The sequence below is a fragment of the Ochotona curzoniae genome, unplaced genomic scaffold (genome assembly GCF_017591425.1).
Source record: "Ochotona curzoniae isolate NIBS_2020 unplaced genomic scaffold, NIBS_Ocur_1.0 contig_2404, whole genome shotgun sequence".
NCBI classification, from domain to species: Eukaryota; Metazoa; Chordata; class Mammalia; order Lagomorpha; family Ochotonidae; genus Ochotona; species Ochotona curzoniae.
This window is the reverse complement of record NW_024465451.1, coordinates 13,146,779-13,159,946: the sequence shown is the minus strand read 5'-3', so window position 1 is coordinate 13,159,946 and position 13,168 is coordinate 13,146,779. Positions and strand designations below refer to the sequence as shown.

At 58.9% G+C, this 13,168-nt stretch overlaps 3 protein-coding genes and 1 long non-coding RNA gene across 8 annotated transcripts in view; 1 reads left to right on the top strand and 3 right to left on the bottom strand.

Moving 5' to 3' along the window:
• B4GALT2 (beta-1,4-galactosyltransferase 2) overlaps positions 1-13,168 on the bottom strand; it is a 34,544-nt gene that overhangs the window by 6,357 nt on the left and 15,019 nt on the right. The window contains exons 3-5 of the mRNA XM_040974359.1: positions 1,816-1,828; positions 598-951; positions 184-419 (exon numbers count right to left, since the gene is read on the bottom strand). Coding sequence (XP_040830293.1) covers positions 184-419; positions 598-904 — 543 coding nt within the window. The 5' untranslated portion in view covers positions 905-951; positions 1,816-1,828. The remainder of the gene's footprint in view (positions 1-183; positions 420-597; positions 952-1,815; positions 1,829-13,168) is intronic.
• On the bottom strand, positions 3,389-6,401 carry ATP6V0B (ATPase H+ transporting V0 subunit b). Its single transcript, XM_040974360.1, has 8 exons — positions 6,231-6,401; positions 5,472-5,520; positions 5,234-5,317; positions 5,022-5,099; positions 4,803-4,872; positions 4,637-4,688; positions 4,271-4,461; positions 3,389-3,689 (listed from the first exon to the last, which is right to left on the bottom strand). Exons 1-8 carry the CDS (start codon positions 6,295-6,297, stop codon positions 3,663-3,665), a joined length of 618 nt encoding a protein of 205 aa, XP_040830294.1. The 5' UTR covers positions 6,298-6,401; the 3' UTR covers positions 3,389-3,662.
• Positions 5,274-5,542, top strand: LOC121152323. Its single transcript, XR_005883255.1, has 2 exons — positions 5,274-5,320; positions 5,475-5,542. It is a non-coding gene; the product is annotated as an uncharacterized LOC121152323 (long non-coding RNA).
• DPH2 (diphthamide biosynthesis 2) lies at positions 8,841-11,917 on the bottom strand. Of its 5 annotated transcripts, none has more exons than XM_040974355.1 (6): positions 11,690-11,917; positions 11,454-11,566; positions 11,029-11,252; positions 10,189-10,872; positions 9,919-10,095; positions 8,841-9,835 (listed from the first exon to the last, which is right to left on the bottom strand). In XM_040974355.1, exons 1-6 carry the CDS (start codon positions 11,834-11,836, stop codon positions 9,711-9,713), a joined length of 1,470 nt encoding a protein of 489 aa, XP_040830289.1. In that variant the 5' UTR covers positions 11,837-11,917; the 3' UTR covers positions 8,841-9,710. The 5 variants fall into 5 exon arrangements, with proteins under 5 accessions (XP_040830289.1, XP_040830290.1, XP_040830288.1 ...); XM_040974356.1 differs by having other exon boundaries at positions 10,189-10,599; XM_040974354.1 differs by having other exon boundaries at positions 11,454-11,917.

Genomic DNA, 13,168 nt, shown 5'->3' with positions numbered 1-13,168 from the left:
ATGCCCACCAGCATGCACACCGACATTCCCATGCACATTCCTGTTCATTCACAAACCCACATCCTCAGGGGTGGACCAGGAGCCACATATACCACCCCAACCCGACTACATAAGCATTAGCAGATGCACCCATAGGTGCATGGGGGTCCCTTGATGCCCAGGCAGGAAGCACAAACAGCACACCTGGTTGATGACATAGATGCCGTAGCGCAGCCGCTGCCTCCGCAGGATCGGATGCAGATAGTGGAGCCAGTAGCGGAGGTGGTGCTCCCGGTGTCTAAAAGGGATGATGACCGCCACCGTCTGGGCGGGTGTGCAGTCGGGCGGGGTGTAGCGGCCCCCCAGGAGCACGCCCGGGTTCTCCCTCTGCACCCGCTCTAGGGGCATGGGCGAGGTGAACTCAATCAGCAGCCGGCCCACTGCAGGCAGGAAAGTGTCAGAAATCAGGGTCTCCGTCGGAATCCAGGGACACCAGCCACACCTGCAGCTTGGGAACCCCTCTTTCAACACACCCGGACCCTCGTTCCCTTCCTCCCCACTCCCTGCTAGGCAAGACTTTCTCCTACCCTAAGGGTAGGCCCGACCCTACAGGCTCACCGAGACCAGGCGGCAAGTCAGGACAGGGTGGCAAGACTGGAGCTGTGGGGCCAGGAGGCCTGACACTGGGGACCTCAGGGAGCCCAGAGCTGGGGGCAGTGGCGTTGGGCCGCGAGCAGTTGGCACTGCTGCTGGCAGCTGGGTGGAGGGCACGGGCAGGGCCGCGGGCACTGAAGCGGCTGAAGAAGGCCAGGTGCTGGGCATAGACATCAAAGTAGAGGATGACGGCCACGAGGAAGTGCAGCAGGCAGAGGAGGAGCACGGCCTTGCACACGCGCTCCAGCGTCCCCCCCAGCAGTCTGCTCATCCCGCAGGCAGCCGCCGGCCTGCCCAGTGGGCCCGGGCATCCGGCTGCTGGCCTAATCAGGGCAAGAAAGTGACAAACCCGCGGGTCAGGGGCAGGGTGAGCAGCCCAGCCCCCAGTCCCCGCCCAGTGGCTCACACTCACCTGCTCAAATCCCTGCCTCGACTCACGCTCTGCTGCTCTGGCACACCCTACTCCTAACTCCACACACACAGCAGTACAGACTCAGGAGCGCTGATCACACATGTTAGCACCTAAGCATGAAGACTTCTTACCTTACAGACTCACAGGTGCACCTGTGCCTCACAAAACAGCCATCCCACAGGACAGCATCCTCCACTGGGGGATCCTGGCTCACAGAGAGGGGCGGGGGTCTGCTTACTGCCTACCTTTCATACCAGAGCACTCTCTACTCAAGGCTTCATCTATCCCTTGCAGAAACCATGATGGCAAGTGGTTTGGTCATTTGGACAAGCACCAGTAGGCCAGGCCAAAGAGGGGTTGAAGCTGGGAAGTGGCCCTCAGCAACCAGTGGTTCCAAATAAGGGCAGGATGTGGATGGGGTCCCACTAGGGCGAGAGGTCAAAGCAGAGGTAGAGCAAGGGCCACCCTCTCACCCAAGACTTCAGGGCTCGCCTGGCAAGGCTGGGGCCAGGAGGTGGGGGCACTTGACTCAGCCTAACAGGAAAGGGTCTTGCCTGGGCCACGCCATGGTGGCAACAGGGCAACAAGCTTCCTCTGGCAGAGTTCCAGGAAGCACAGTGAGTCTCTCTCTGAGGTACACAGAGCCCCCACGGATACCCCCAAAGTGTCCCACACTCAGACACACAGAACTACAGTCACAGACACATGGGGTGGGGTGACAGAACACAGTGAGGCACACTCACCCACCAAGCCATGGCTCCTGGACTCACACAGCCATGCACACTTTGCCTCCCAGATGGCTCACACCCAGACCCACGTGCAAACATTCCCGCCCCTCCCTCGGGGACAGGGGTTCTGGGTCAGCCTGGACCACTGGGCGGTCGTGCGAGGGCAGCGCTTGGGCGCGGCTGGAATTCTGCACACGTGGCACCCCGGAGACGGATGGGGGAGGTGGTGAAGACCCCAGTGGGTGTGGAGGCTGGGGTGGGGGTGTGCATGTGGAGCGAGGGGCCAAGGCTAAAGGGGTAACGGGATGGAGCGCCTCCCCGCGCCACGAGGCTGGGGCGGGCGAGGACAATGAGGGAGGCTGGCTGGGGGCGGGCGCAGGAGCCCGGGGGAACCGTGGGATGGGGGTGGGGTGGGGTGAAGCCAGGCCAGGGGCTCGCCCCAGCGCCTCTCTCACCGGGTCCTGAGTGGGAGATCGGGGGCCGTGTTCAGGGTGCCCCTCTCGGGGCCGGGTCTGGAATGTCGGGGCCCTGGGCGGGGAGCCGCGCGCGCCCTCCTCTCACCCAGCGCTCGGGGCTCAGCAGGGGACGCCGCTCCGGTTCGGACAGGGTTCCCGGCTCCGGCGGCTGCGGACCGCTCCGTCCCCCATGGCCCGGCCCCGCCGCCTCCCGCCGCCGGGTCAGCGGTCCCCGAGGCCCCCGGGCCGCCTCCCGCCGCTGCCGCTGCCGCCGCGGGCCATGGAGCCGAGCCGCCCCGGGGGGCAGGGCGGGGCCGGGCGGCCGGGCAGACCCACGGACCCGCGGACCGACGGACCACAGCGCCGCCGCCTCCCTCCCGCGCTACGGCGCCTCGGAGGGGCAGGCCCGGCCGCCGCGCGCGCCCCCGCGCTCCCCGCCTCCAGCGCGCCCGCACCCGCCGCGCGCAGCTTTGGTGCCGCCCCTGCCGGCGGCCGCGCAGGAAAACCGAGGGGTCGTCGGTTCAGAAGGTTGTAGGAAATTGGCCCGATTGGTCCCAGAGATTGGCTTGGGGCTCGGGTGCACTGCGAAGCTTGGCAGCGGGGCGCGGGGAGAGCAGATTCGGTCGGGATGCACAGCCTGGAGCTCGGACGTAGAGGCCGCCGTGGGGACCAGGGATTTGCCAGTTGTCTTAGGGGGAGGCGGCAGAAAGGGGGGTACGGGTTGGGTAGAACCCTTCAAGTCCGGATTGGAGGAGGATGGGTAGGATGGAGAAAATCAGAGATGGGTCCAGAGTGGGTGGAGCCAGGCGGGCCCTGGAATCTGGGTGAGCAGAGGTTGCTGGGGCGGGAGCCTGGGGCAGACCCAGCTCTTGGGAGGTAGGGGCCGGACTTCAGCCTCACAAGGGCAGGGGGATGACACCTCGGCAAGGGACAAGACCTCAGGCACAAACATACAGAGAGGCCCACGTCCCAGCCCCTCTCACTCCCTTCAAGGCAGATTCTCCCTGGCATCAGAACCCTCAGCTCTGCATCCTTATCTCCCCACCCAAAGGGTGTGGACCCAGTGAGAAGCTGCCAAGAGCTTGGCAGGGAGTTGATGCTGTGCCCATTTCCCCTTCCTCTGTGAAAGGTGGCGCAAGAGGGCAATGAAGCTGGACTGATCCAGACAATCACCACGTTTATTTCACAAACACTGAGACAAGGGGTGTGTGTGTTGGGGGAGCGATAGAGGACACAGGTGTGTGCTGTGCCAACAGTTGCCATCAGCGGTCCATTCCCCATGCTGGGGTCAGCCTGGACTGTGATGCCTCTGACTTGATGGGTGGTGAGGGCCCTGAACATCAAGCCCCCTGCAAGGCTCAGGGGCCCAGCTCCAGCTGTCCCAGGACACTGACAATAAATAAGAGCAGGGCACCGCCCTGCCACACTGCTCCTCTAGTCACCCATCTTCACTCTGGAGGTCTGCAAAAGAAGAACAGGAGACATAAGGCAGGGCCAGAGGGGCAGGTGAGACAGACCCAGTCAACCCAGGGTTAGATGGAAAAACCACCAAAGAGGGGTAGTCCAGGAGGGACACCCTGGGACAGAGACCAGCGGGTGAACAGAGTTGGGTGATGGGACACAGAGCTCGAGAAGCATCCACAGCCACACTCAGGGCCTCACGCTGAACCCTGGCCACACTAAGAACACACAATGGTGACATTCTGCCCCACAGAAAGGCAAGCCACAGCGAAGAGACACCCTGAACAGCAAGCTGCTACAAACCTGTAGCAGATCCCAACCACAAAAAAACAGTGACCCCAACAGGAAGAGGAGAGATACACAAAGTAACACAACAAGGACTACATGGAAGCTCAGACATAAAGCAACAAAGAAGCCAGCAACACCAGATCAGACAGCAAGACTCAGGAGAGTCTTGGATGGGAATGAGCACGGGTTCTGCAAGGACAGCAAAGGGAGCTCCAAGGCTCTTTAAGAAGCAGGCAAGGACATGAAGGCTCCTGGAGGGGATTGGGGGAAGGGGGATGGAGGCAATCCCACACCTGAAGGATCGCAACGATGACCCCAAAGAGGCCGATGGCGCTACCAAAGATCTCCACGATGAGAATCTTGACAAAGAGGCTAGGGTTCTGAGCGTCAGCCAGGGCGGCTCCGCTGCCCACAATACCCACGCAGACACCACAGAAGAGATTGGACAGGCCCACTGTGAGGCCGGCCCCAAACATGGAGTAGCCTAGGAGGACAAAGAGGGGAACGCTGCGGCCATGCCAGGCCCAACACAGGCTGGTGGGGCCAATCCCCTCCCCCTGCCCCAGCACTGCACAACAGGCCAAAGTAGGTGGCAGCTGGGGCACGGAAGCAGGTATGATGAACCCCAGCTGCTTGCTTCCACATGGCCTCCCACCTACCTGCATGGTAATTCCTATGGCCGATGGCTTTGGGGTCGGTGGCAGTGAAAGGCTGATGGAAGCAGAGAAGGAATCAGAGACAACCCCCTGGCCTCCACCCCAAAGCCCCAAAGCAGAGTACAGAACACTCTGGCACCAATGCCCACCCGCATTCCAGCTTCCATACCTCAGCCATGTTGCTAATGACGATTGCCATGATGATGCCGTAAATGGCCACAGCCTCACAGAAGATGATGCTGGGGGACGGGGAGTGGAAGGCAGAGAGCCATGAGGATGAACCCAACCTTTCTCGCAGGGGAGCCCCCAGCCCCTTCCCGACGGCCTCCCCATTCCAGCAGGAACTGTTTATAAGTCGGGCACACCTTCCCAGGGCTGTCACACGTACCTGACCAGGTTCTTGGTCTTGATCCTGGGGGCCTTCACCCCTCCCCCAATGATGGAGGAGCCCGTGATATAGATGCCCCTGGGGGAAGGGTAACACACTGAGAGCGGAACCCAAGCCACTCATGGCCCCAACGTGACTAAGAACCCAGTGACACCACCTGCCATGACTCAGCCCCTCCCCCTAGTCCCACCAGCACACACTCACTCACTCACCAGGCTGCCCCAACCACAGACAGGGAGATGGCCAGGCCAATGCCCAGGTTTGACCACATGAAGGGGGAAGTCTCGGTCAGGAACCTGGTGTGGAGAATCAGAAGAAAGCCAAGTCAGTCCTGGCGAGGTTAGGGCGCAAAACCCTCAGCCCTGTCCCTTCTCCACCCAAGACTCGGGCACTGGGAGGGGGTTCCCAGCAGTGGACAGGCTACACTCCAAGATTCCCACTCTCCCTTACCAGGCCACATCAAAGCGGAAGCCCAGGTCAAAAATGGTGTAGCAAGTTCCTGCAGCCACGAGAACAAAACAGGATTAAGAGCTGCTCTCCAGAGGCAAATTTTCCAACCTGAAGAAGCAGCTAGGCACTTGATCCCCCTGTCGCGGCCGTCTGCCTACAATCGGGTCAGGGAGAGGCGGGGGGGGGGGGGGGGGGGGGGGGGAGGGGGGCTGGCCCCCTCAAGAAGCACGGTATGCAATGCCCAGGCCTCCACTTTGTGCCACTCCCTCAAGCAGAGTTCCCCCAGTGAAACCTCCAACCGCAGATCCCAACCCTCCACAGCAATGCCCCATGGACGGAAAACCTGGAGGAAGGGAAGGGGAGGGAGAGCAGGTGGCTCTGTCCAGGCCCCACCAGATGCCGCCAGCACAGCGCGCGTCGCTGTTTACCCAACAAACTGGGGAGAAGGGGGCAGGGCAAGGAGGCCGGAGAAAGAGGAACCGGAGCAGCCGGCTCTTGACCCCAGCAGGCCGCTCAGGAGCAAAGAAAGGACAAGAGCCAGGAGACGAGGGAGATGGCGCCGGGCAGAGAAGGGGTCCGCTGCTGTTCTCGAGGCCCGCGTCCCTCCCTCCTCCAGCAGCTGCAGATGCTGGGGCTCCGAGGCGGGGCCCGGAGTCCAGGACCCAGAACCCCTCCGGGGGCCCAGCCTTCCCGGCACCCCACTGCCTACGCCGCGATCCAGCCCCGAGGCTGCTCAAGCCCGCCGGCACCCGGCCTCACCCACGACCAGCAGGCAGGCCCAGAAGGCCACGAAGACTCCGGAGTAGAGCAGTGCTAGCCCCGTCATGGCGGCAACAACGGCAGGGGTCGGATCGGTGGCGGGGCCACAGCTAAATCGGCGTCCCTGCGTCCACCGTCCGCCCCGCAGCCCGTCCGCCCGCCCCGCAGCGTCACCTGATCCACGCACGTGACGCGCCCGCAGCACGTGACCTCACCGGGCGTCGCTGCCAGTCCCGGGATCACGACGCCGGAACTGCAGGCGCTGAGGATTATGGTAGTTGTAGTTTCACGTCTCGGAGGCGGCTCAGGTTGGCTTACTTGTTCATATGCGGAGCGCCGTCTCTACGAGCCCTGCTTTACTCCGGAATCTGTTCGCGGGTCTTCCTGACTTAGCGACCAGCCTCGGGCCTCCTCTGTAGCCGACTCCAGGAGGATGCCGTCCTTCTCCCGAAGAGCACCTCTGCGCTCATCCAGTTGAATGGCTAACATCTTACCCATCCTCAAGGCCACTTCCAGGAAGCCTTCCCTAACCCAGGGGCAGGACCATGAATCTGCTGTATGTTCCCACGGTGTCCCGGGGTTCCTTGTACCTTCAGTAAGGTGAGGTCATTCCCCTAAGCAAATGCCACATGGTTTCCACTTGACTCAGAATGGGGCTGCTGGAGATCCCTGAGTCACACTTCAGGTCCCAGTTGCTCCATTTCCTCTCCAGCTCTCTGCTAACCTGCCTGGGAAAGCAGCAGAAGATGCCCTGCCACTCATGTAGGAGACCAGAATTAAAAAATAAAAACAAAACAAAGCAACCCAGAATTCTTACAAAGGCATGACGAACCCCGAAAAGACCTGGTCTTTGCACACTCCACTGGACTCCTTCTAGTCCACCCCCGACAACTGTGCTGGCTGCACTTCCTGCCTAGCCGTTCCAGCCATCACTTCATTGCCCTTGGACTTATTTGGTGCAGCTCCTGATCAACTCAGTGGCTCACTTGCAGTTTCAGTTTTTGTTCATTTTTTTTAAGGCAGTTACAGAGAGAAGAGAGATCTTCCAGCCACTGGCTTACTCACCAGATAGCCATGCCAGGCTGAAACTGAGAGCCTGGGTCTCTCCGGTGCAGGAGCTGTAGGACTTGGGCCATCCTCCATTGCTTTCCCAGGCTCATTAACAGGGAGCTGAATCTGAAGCATAGCAGCCAGGACTTGCCCATATGGGATGCCAGTGCTCAGGCAGCAGCGCAAAATGCTACCCACAGCGCTCCCTGCTTACACTTCATCCTAATGCATTCTCTGATCATTCTGTTTAATACTGCTAACCCTCCCCTTTCAAATACTCCCTTTAATTAAGTTTAAAAATTTATTTCCATTTTATTTGAAAGGCAGAAGTTTGGTTCGTTCTATCAATGCCTGCAATAGTGGGGACTGGGCCAGGCTGAAACCAAGAGCCCAGGACTCAATCCAGGTGTCCAGTAGGTGGCAGGGAGCCAAGGACCTGAGCTATCTCCTGTCTCCCAGGTGTGTGCAGGAACAGGACACTGGATGGAAAGCAAAGCAGCAGGTACTCAAACCTGCCACTCGGCAAACACTCCCTAAAGTCTCCATGGTTACTTACTCACGGCCACTTGGTACCCACCTCCCTCCATTAACACCATGACTTCAGTCATGTTCACCACTGCCGGTGTCTCTCTGTAGAATGCAGGATTGGTAACCACTATGCCATGCAACCAATTTATAGTTCTGCCTCTGCTAGGCCCCCTGCTCCTTGAAGTTAAGGAGTCACAGCTTTATTTACCTGGGTCTTTCACACCTTGGCACAGCAGTGTGACGAGACTCAGCAAATGGCAGGAAGGAGCATCCTCTTGGCCATCAGGGTCCAGGAAGTGAACTTTGCTTGGAGCACCTGCCATGTTGGTCCCTGCCAGTGGTTGGGCCCGAGCATGCTTTTCACTTCTCTCCTCAGACTTGTTTTTTCTGCTACAACATCCATCTTAGGATGGATGCCACTGTGACAAGAGCTAGTTAAGCTGTTGCTTGTTAATGCCACTTAGGGTACCACTTCAACTGCCAGCTGCACCTGGGAAGGCAGCAGATGCTGGCCCAAATACTTGGAACCCTGCCATCTATGTGGGAGCCCCAAATGGAGTTCCTGGCTCCTGCTTGGCCCTGACCTGACTGCTACAGCCTTTTGGGAAGTGAACCAGCAGATGGAGGATCTCTGTCCCTTCCCTTGTCACTCTGCCCTTCCAATAAATGCATAACTCTGGAGACAGAGAAGGAGAGGGAGAGAAAAAGAAAATCACGTTGGGGCTAAAGTCCTTGTCTTGAACGCGCTGGGATCCCACATGGGCGCCAGTTCTAATCCCGGCAGCTCCACTTCCCATCCAGCTCCCTGCCTGTGGCCTGGGAAAGCAGTAGAGGATGGCCCAAAGCCTTGGGACCCTGCAACCCCGTGTGGGAGACCCGGAGGAAGTTCCTGGATCCTGGCTTCAGATCGGCATAGCATCGGCCGTTGTGCTCACTTGGGGAGTGAATCATTGGACGGAAGATCTTCTCTGTCTCTCCTCCTCTCTGTATATTTGACTTTCCAATAAATAAATAAATCTTTAAAAAAAAAAGAAAATCATGTTGAGCTCAGGAACGACCCCTTGGAAGGTTCCTCTGTGCACCACTAGTTTCTGTCCAGGTGGAACTATTTCACAATGCAGTGATGGAGACTTAACCATGGCTCCTCCCAGCCGCACTGAGAGCCTGGGAACCTGGTTAAACATAATTCACATTTCCAGCCACAGGACCTGCTGTGCTGGATGAATCTGAAGAAGCAGAGGCTGACAAACGATTTGCTTTATTTGAGTTTCTCAGCTCACCCTGACAAATCAGTCTGAGCTAGTGCAGACCAGCACTGGCCAGCAGTGACACTGGACATGTCCCCCCACTGGGCTGGCCCCTCTGGAGCTACTCGTGTGGATCCTGCAAGTCGACACCAGTGCTTCCCAACTAGAGCCCATTATGTACCCTCGGGGGACATCTGGAAGCATTTCTGTTTGTCCCAGCAGGGGTGGTGGTGTCTGCTTATGCTGCTGCTGCTGCTGCTGCTGCTGGGCAGAAGACTGGGCTGTTACTACACAGCCCAGCACGCACAGTACAGACCCCACAGTAGACTCGTCAAAACCCAAACGTTAACGTGTTGAGGCGGAGGTAGCTGGACTACACCTGCCAGGACCTTCCCCTTACCCAGGGGCAGCCCTTTTCCTGTGGACCAGCAGCTGGGACTTGCCAGGAGAGATGGGCTCAGACCTCAGGGAAGCCCATAAGCCCTGCCCCTGGTCAATCAAACAGGCATTTCCTCCACTGGGGTATGCCAACCCTTATGCTAGCTCCAGGGCAGCATGGGACTGGAGCCTCTTCCCATACTCTCTTCAGGCTGACGGGACACACCAAAGGCCCTCAGTGATTCACAAGTCTGCTTGTGAATGGATCCGCATGGTATCAACCACTTCCTTCATCCTCGTAAGCGATAGCGATTCCTCGTCGTCCACTCACAGCTCCAGTCGCTGGTGTCTGACCCAGGCGGGGCTCCAGGCCCTTCCAGCTCCGGGAGTTAAGGAATGAGGCTGTGGAGGAAAGCGGCGGTTCAGGATCATGTGGGCAGCACTGGAGAGGGAGCTGCTTGGGGGGTGCCCACTGGCACACTCACCTGCAGGGCTGCTCTCAGCCAGCGCCAGCTGCGGCCGAGGAGTCAGGGCTGAGCATCCAGTCTCCTCAGGTACCTTCCGGGCAGGTGGGGGCCGGAGGTCTCCGGAAATAAGTGATACATCTGGGGTGTCCCACAGCTCAGACTCAGGAGGGGGGAGGGGCACATGAAAGGAAGAACCTGGGATGAGAATAGGAAAAGAGAATCCACACAGGTCCCCAACTCCATGCCTACACTAGGCGCCTCAGCTTGGGTAGCATGCCCCCTACTTACCAGGCAGCAAATCCGCATAATGAGTGAGGTGGGGAGCCAAGCCCGGGGGTGGCCAGGCAGGGTTGCAGGCAGCCTCCAGCTCACTGGGCATTAACACAGGCCGGAAGAAGCTACCAGAAGGCTGGGAGGCCAGGGCGCCCAGGGGACAGGCCAACAGCACGAAGACGTCCATCTCAGGGAAGTTAGCCAGCTTGGCTGGGGTGAGCCGCCCCAGGGCCAACACATAGCTCCGCTTGCCGGCAGCCTGTGTCAGGCTCCTCAAGTGGGCCAGAGCCTCTCGGTATTGGGCTACACCCAGTGTGCCCACCAGCAGCCCTACCACTCGGGCATCACGGGCCCTCTCTACCAGGTAGTATCTTCGTGCCCTCAGACGCCCAGCCCGGACACCCTCATCCTGAATCTGCCCCGTGTCTGGGCAGCAGGAGAAGAAAGGCCGTTCTGGTGCCCATCCCAAGAGCAGTCGGCTCAAGTCTGGGTCAAGGTCGGGGTCAGAGCCAACCTCAGAACCTCCCACGTAGAAAGCACTGTACTCTTCCAGACACCTCCCTGGGGCCAGGGGGAAGCGGCGCCCAAAACGCTCCAGGGGCTCAGGCTGTGGACCAACGGACCCTGCTGGCAGGGGAAGAGCCGGGCTGGAAACTAGTAGCTCCGGGTAGCGTGGGCGCAGGAGAGTGGCCAAGGCCTCTGGAAAAACAGGAAGACAGTGTCAATACTGGGGTTCAGCAAAGCTGAAGCTCCGCATCCCAGGGAGACTACATGAAAACCCAAAGTGAAGACTAGACCGAGCCCCTTGTGTCCTGGCTTGCCCTTTCTCCCCACATGCACAGGCAGAAACCTCACCCATGGCGTGGGCGCAGGCCGGCTCACTCAGCAGTGCCACCGGCACTGTGGTGTCTGGGTACTGGGTTTCAAAGGCCTTAGCGCAGAGCTCCAAAGCCACGGGACGGTGGCCGAGGACAAAGGCGATGGGCAGCGGGCGGGAGGGGGGGCTTAAGCAAGCAGGGCCAAAGTGCACTAGGGCCTGGGCCCCCGCTTGCTCAGCACCCAGCACGTCCACACAGCAGCTGCAAGGGAAACACCGTCCATCATCAGTAGGAAATGGGATCGGCGAGGAAAGTGGTGTCCCGGGAGGAAGATAACTGCTGGAGGGGTGGGGATGGAATCTAACTTGGGGCTGGAGGTGAGAGGTAGGGAAGGGAGTCGTGGCCACCCAGTAGCGGTGCAACCCCACGAGACCCGAATGCCCGCTGATGCCTAAGCCACACCTGCCATATGCCGTATCTCCCAGAATGAACATCTTCGATCCAGTGGCCTGCTCCAATCGTGTAGCCACAGCCCTAGCGTCTCCCAAGAGACGGTCAGGGAACTGCAAAGCCACCTGTGAGTATAAACCATGGTGGAGTCGGGGACGGGCTGGCGGGGGGTGGCCCGCACGCTGTGGCGGGCTGCTGTGTCCACCTGCCGGGCTCACAGGATACCCACTCCCGTCGCCCACTCTCACCCGTGGACAGTCCAGGTCGCCGATGAACGCGGCAACTCGTTCCAGCTCGTAGACTTGGTCGAGGTCAGAGACAGGAGTGAGCAGGGCCGGGTCTCCCGCCTCCCGCTGCAGCGCCGCCTCCGCGGGGCTGCTGAATGTGGACTCCATGAGTTAGCAGCTTCGGCAGCAGGCCCCAGGGTCCTACAGAGGCCCCAGTCCTTTCCTGGAGGGAGGTGGAGTCCGAGGCCACCCGCTGCCCGCAAACACCTCTCCACTCGGTGATAACTCCCGTTCTCTACTACACGTGGAGATTGCTTCCGGGATTTGGAGGCGTGGCCGGTTGCGATCTGACCAATCCCAAACCAGCACCGTTCTGTCCCTCCAATCCTCGTCACTGAGCCGCGCAGAGAGAGCCAATAATCAGCCCAAGTCTGAGACGCAGAGGAAGGAGCGGAGCCTTGTGGGCCTTGTAGTTCCCCTGGCCACCCGTCCCGAGGCTCTGGACAGTCCCCCATTGCAATGTCAGAAACACTTCCTAAGAATTACTACACCAATTGAACCAGTGGAGGTGGCCTTCCCTTCTTTCTGTCTCGTAAATGAACAGTGCCCCAGTTTGAGCAGCTCTTACTGGCTGTCAATGATGAGCACTTCTTGAGCATTCTATCAGCAAGCAGGTAGCTCTAGCAGCTTTTGGGTTTCTATATTGTGCTTGGCCACCTGCTATGGAGTAGCTTAGTAATGTTTCTGTCCTTTCCCTTACCTACAAAGTTGGGGGGGGGGTGGAGGGAACAAGAGCATCTACTTAATAGAAATATATATCCAAAACAAAATGTGTGTGGAAGGTCCCAGGGTTGCAAATGGGAGGAGAACCTGTTGCTGGGGGAACAAGGAGAGCATGGAAGAAAGCAGCTGAGCTTTGGTGTGCTGCTCTTTATCTAGCCACGGTGTTTGGCTTCTTACCCAGGTGTCAGCAAGACGCAGAATGCGTGCAGCCTGGTACACACACAGAGCTAATGGGTCACTGCATCCTTCCTCTCCCATGCTCGGTTTTCTGCCGCTAACAAGGCATACGTAATGGGGCTACTCCTTCATGCAAACAACAAAAGTAGCAGCTCTTTTCTCAAAGATTTATTATTATCTTTTTTTGTTTGTTTGAAATGCAGAGTTACAGGTGAGAGAAAGAATTTTTTATCTGCTGGTTCACTCTCCAAATGGCTGCAACAGCTGGAACAGGGTCGATGCAAAGCCAGGAGCTTCTGGGTCTTCCACATGGGTGCAGAGGCCCAGAGGCTTGAGGCATCCTCTGCTGCTTTTCCAGGCCATCAGCAGAGAGTTGGGTCAGAAGTGGAGCAGCTGGACTTCAACTGGCACCTATATGGGATGCTGGTGCCACAGGTGGAGGCTCGGTCTAGTTACAGCATGGCACCAGTCCTGACAGTAGCTCTTAAGAGGACTGCTGTGATGCCCAAATTAAGCATGTATAGAAAACATTATGAGGTT

What these genes read in the sequence shown, in the direction of transcription:
- ATP6V0B (XM_040974360.1), bottom strand. Translation starts at nt 6,297, where the DNA reads ATGACGGGGCTAGCACTGCTCTACTCCGGAGTCTTCGTGGCCTTCTGG. An exon ending in TTCCGCTTTGATGTGGCCTG is followed by an intron (nt 5,318 to 5,471) that starts GTAAGGGAGAGT and finishes TCTCCACACCAG; the next exon opens with GTTCCTGACCGAGACTTCCC. An exon ending in CCATAGGAATTACCATGCAG is followed by an intron (nt 4,462 to 4,636) that starts GTAGGTGGGAGG and finishes TTGTCCTCCTAG; the next exon opens with GCTACTCCATGTTTGGGGCC.
- DPH2 (XM_040974354.1), bottom strand. Translation starts at nt 11,836, where the DNA reads ATGGAGTCCACATTCAGCAGCCCCGCGGAGGCGGCGCTGCAGCGGGAG. An exon ending in GGAGATACGGCATATGGCAG is followed by an intron (nt 11,253 to 11,453) that starts GTGTGGCTTAGG and finishes TTTCCCTTGCAG; the next exon opens with CTGCTGTGTGGACGTGCTGG. An exon ending in TTATGCGGATTTGCTGCCTG is followed by an intron (nt 10,096 to 10,188) that starts GTAAGTAGGGGG and finishes TTCTCATCCCAG; the next exon opens with GTTCTTCCTTTCATGTGCCC.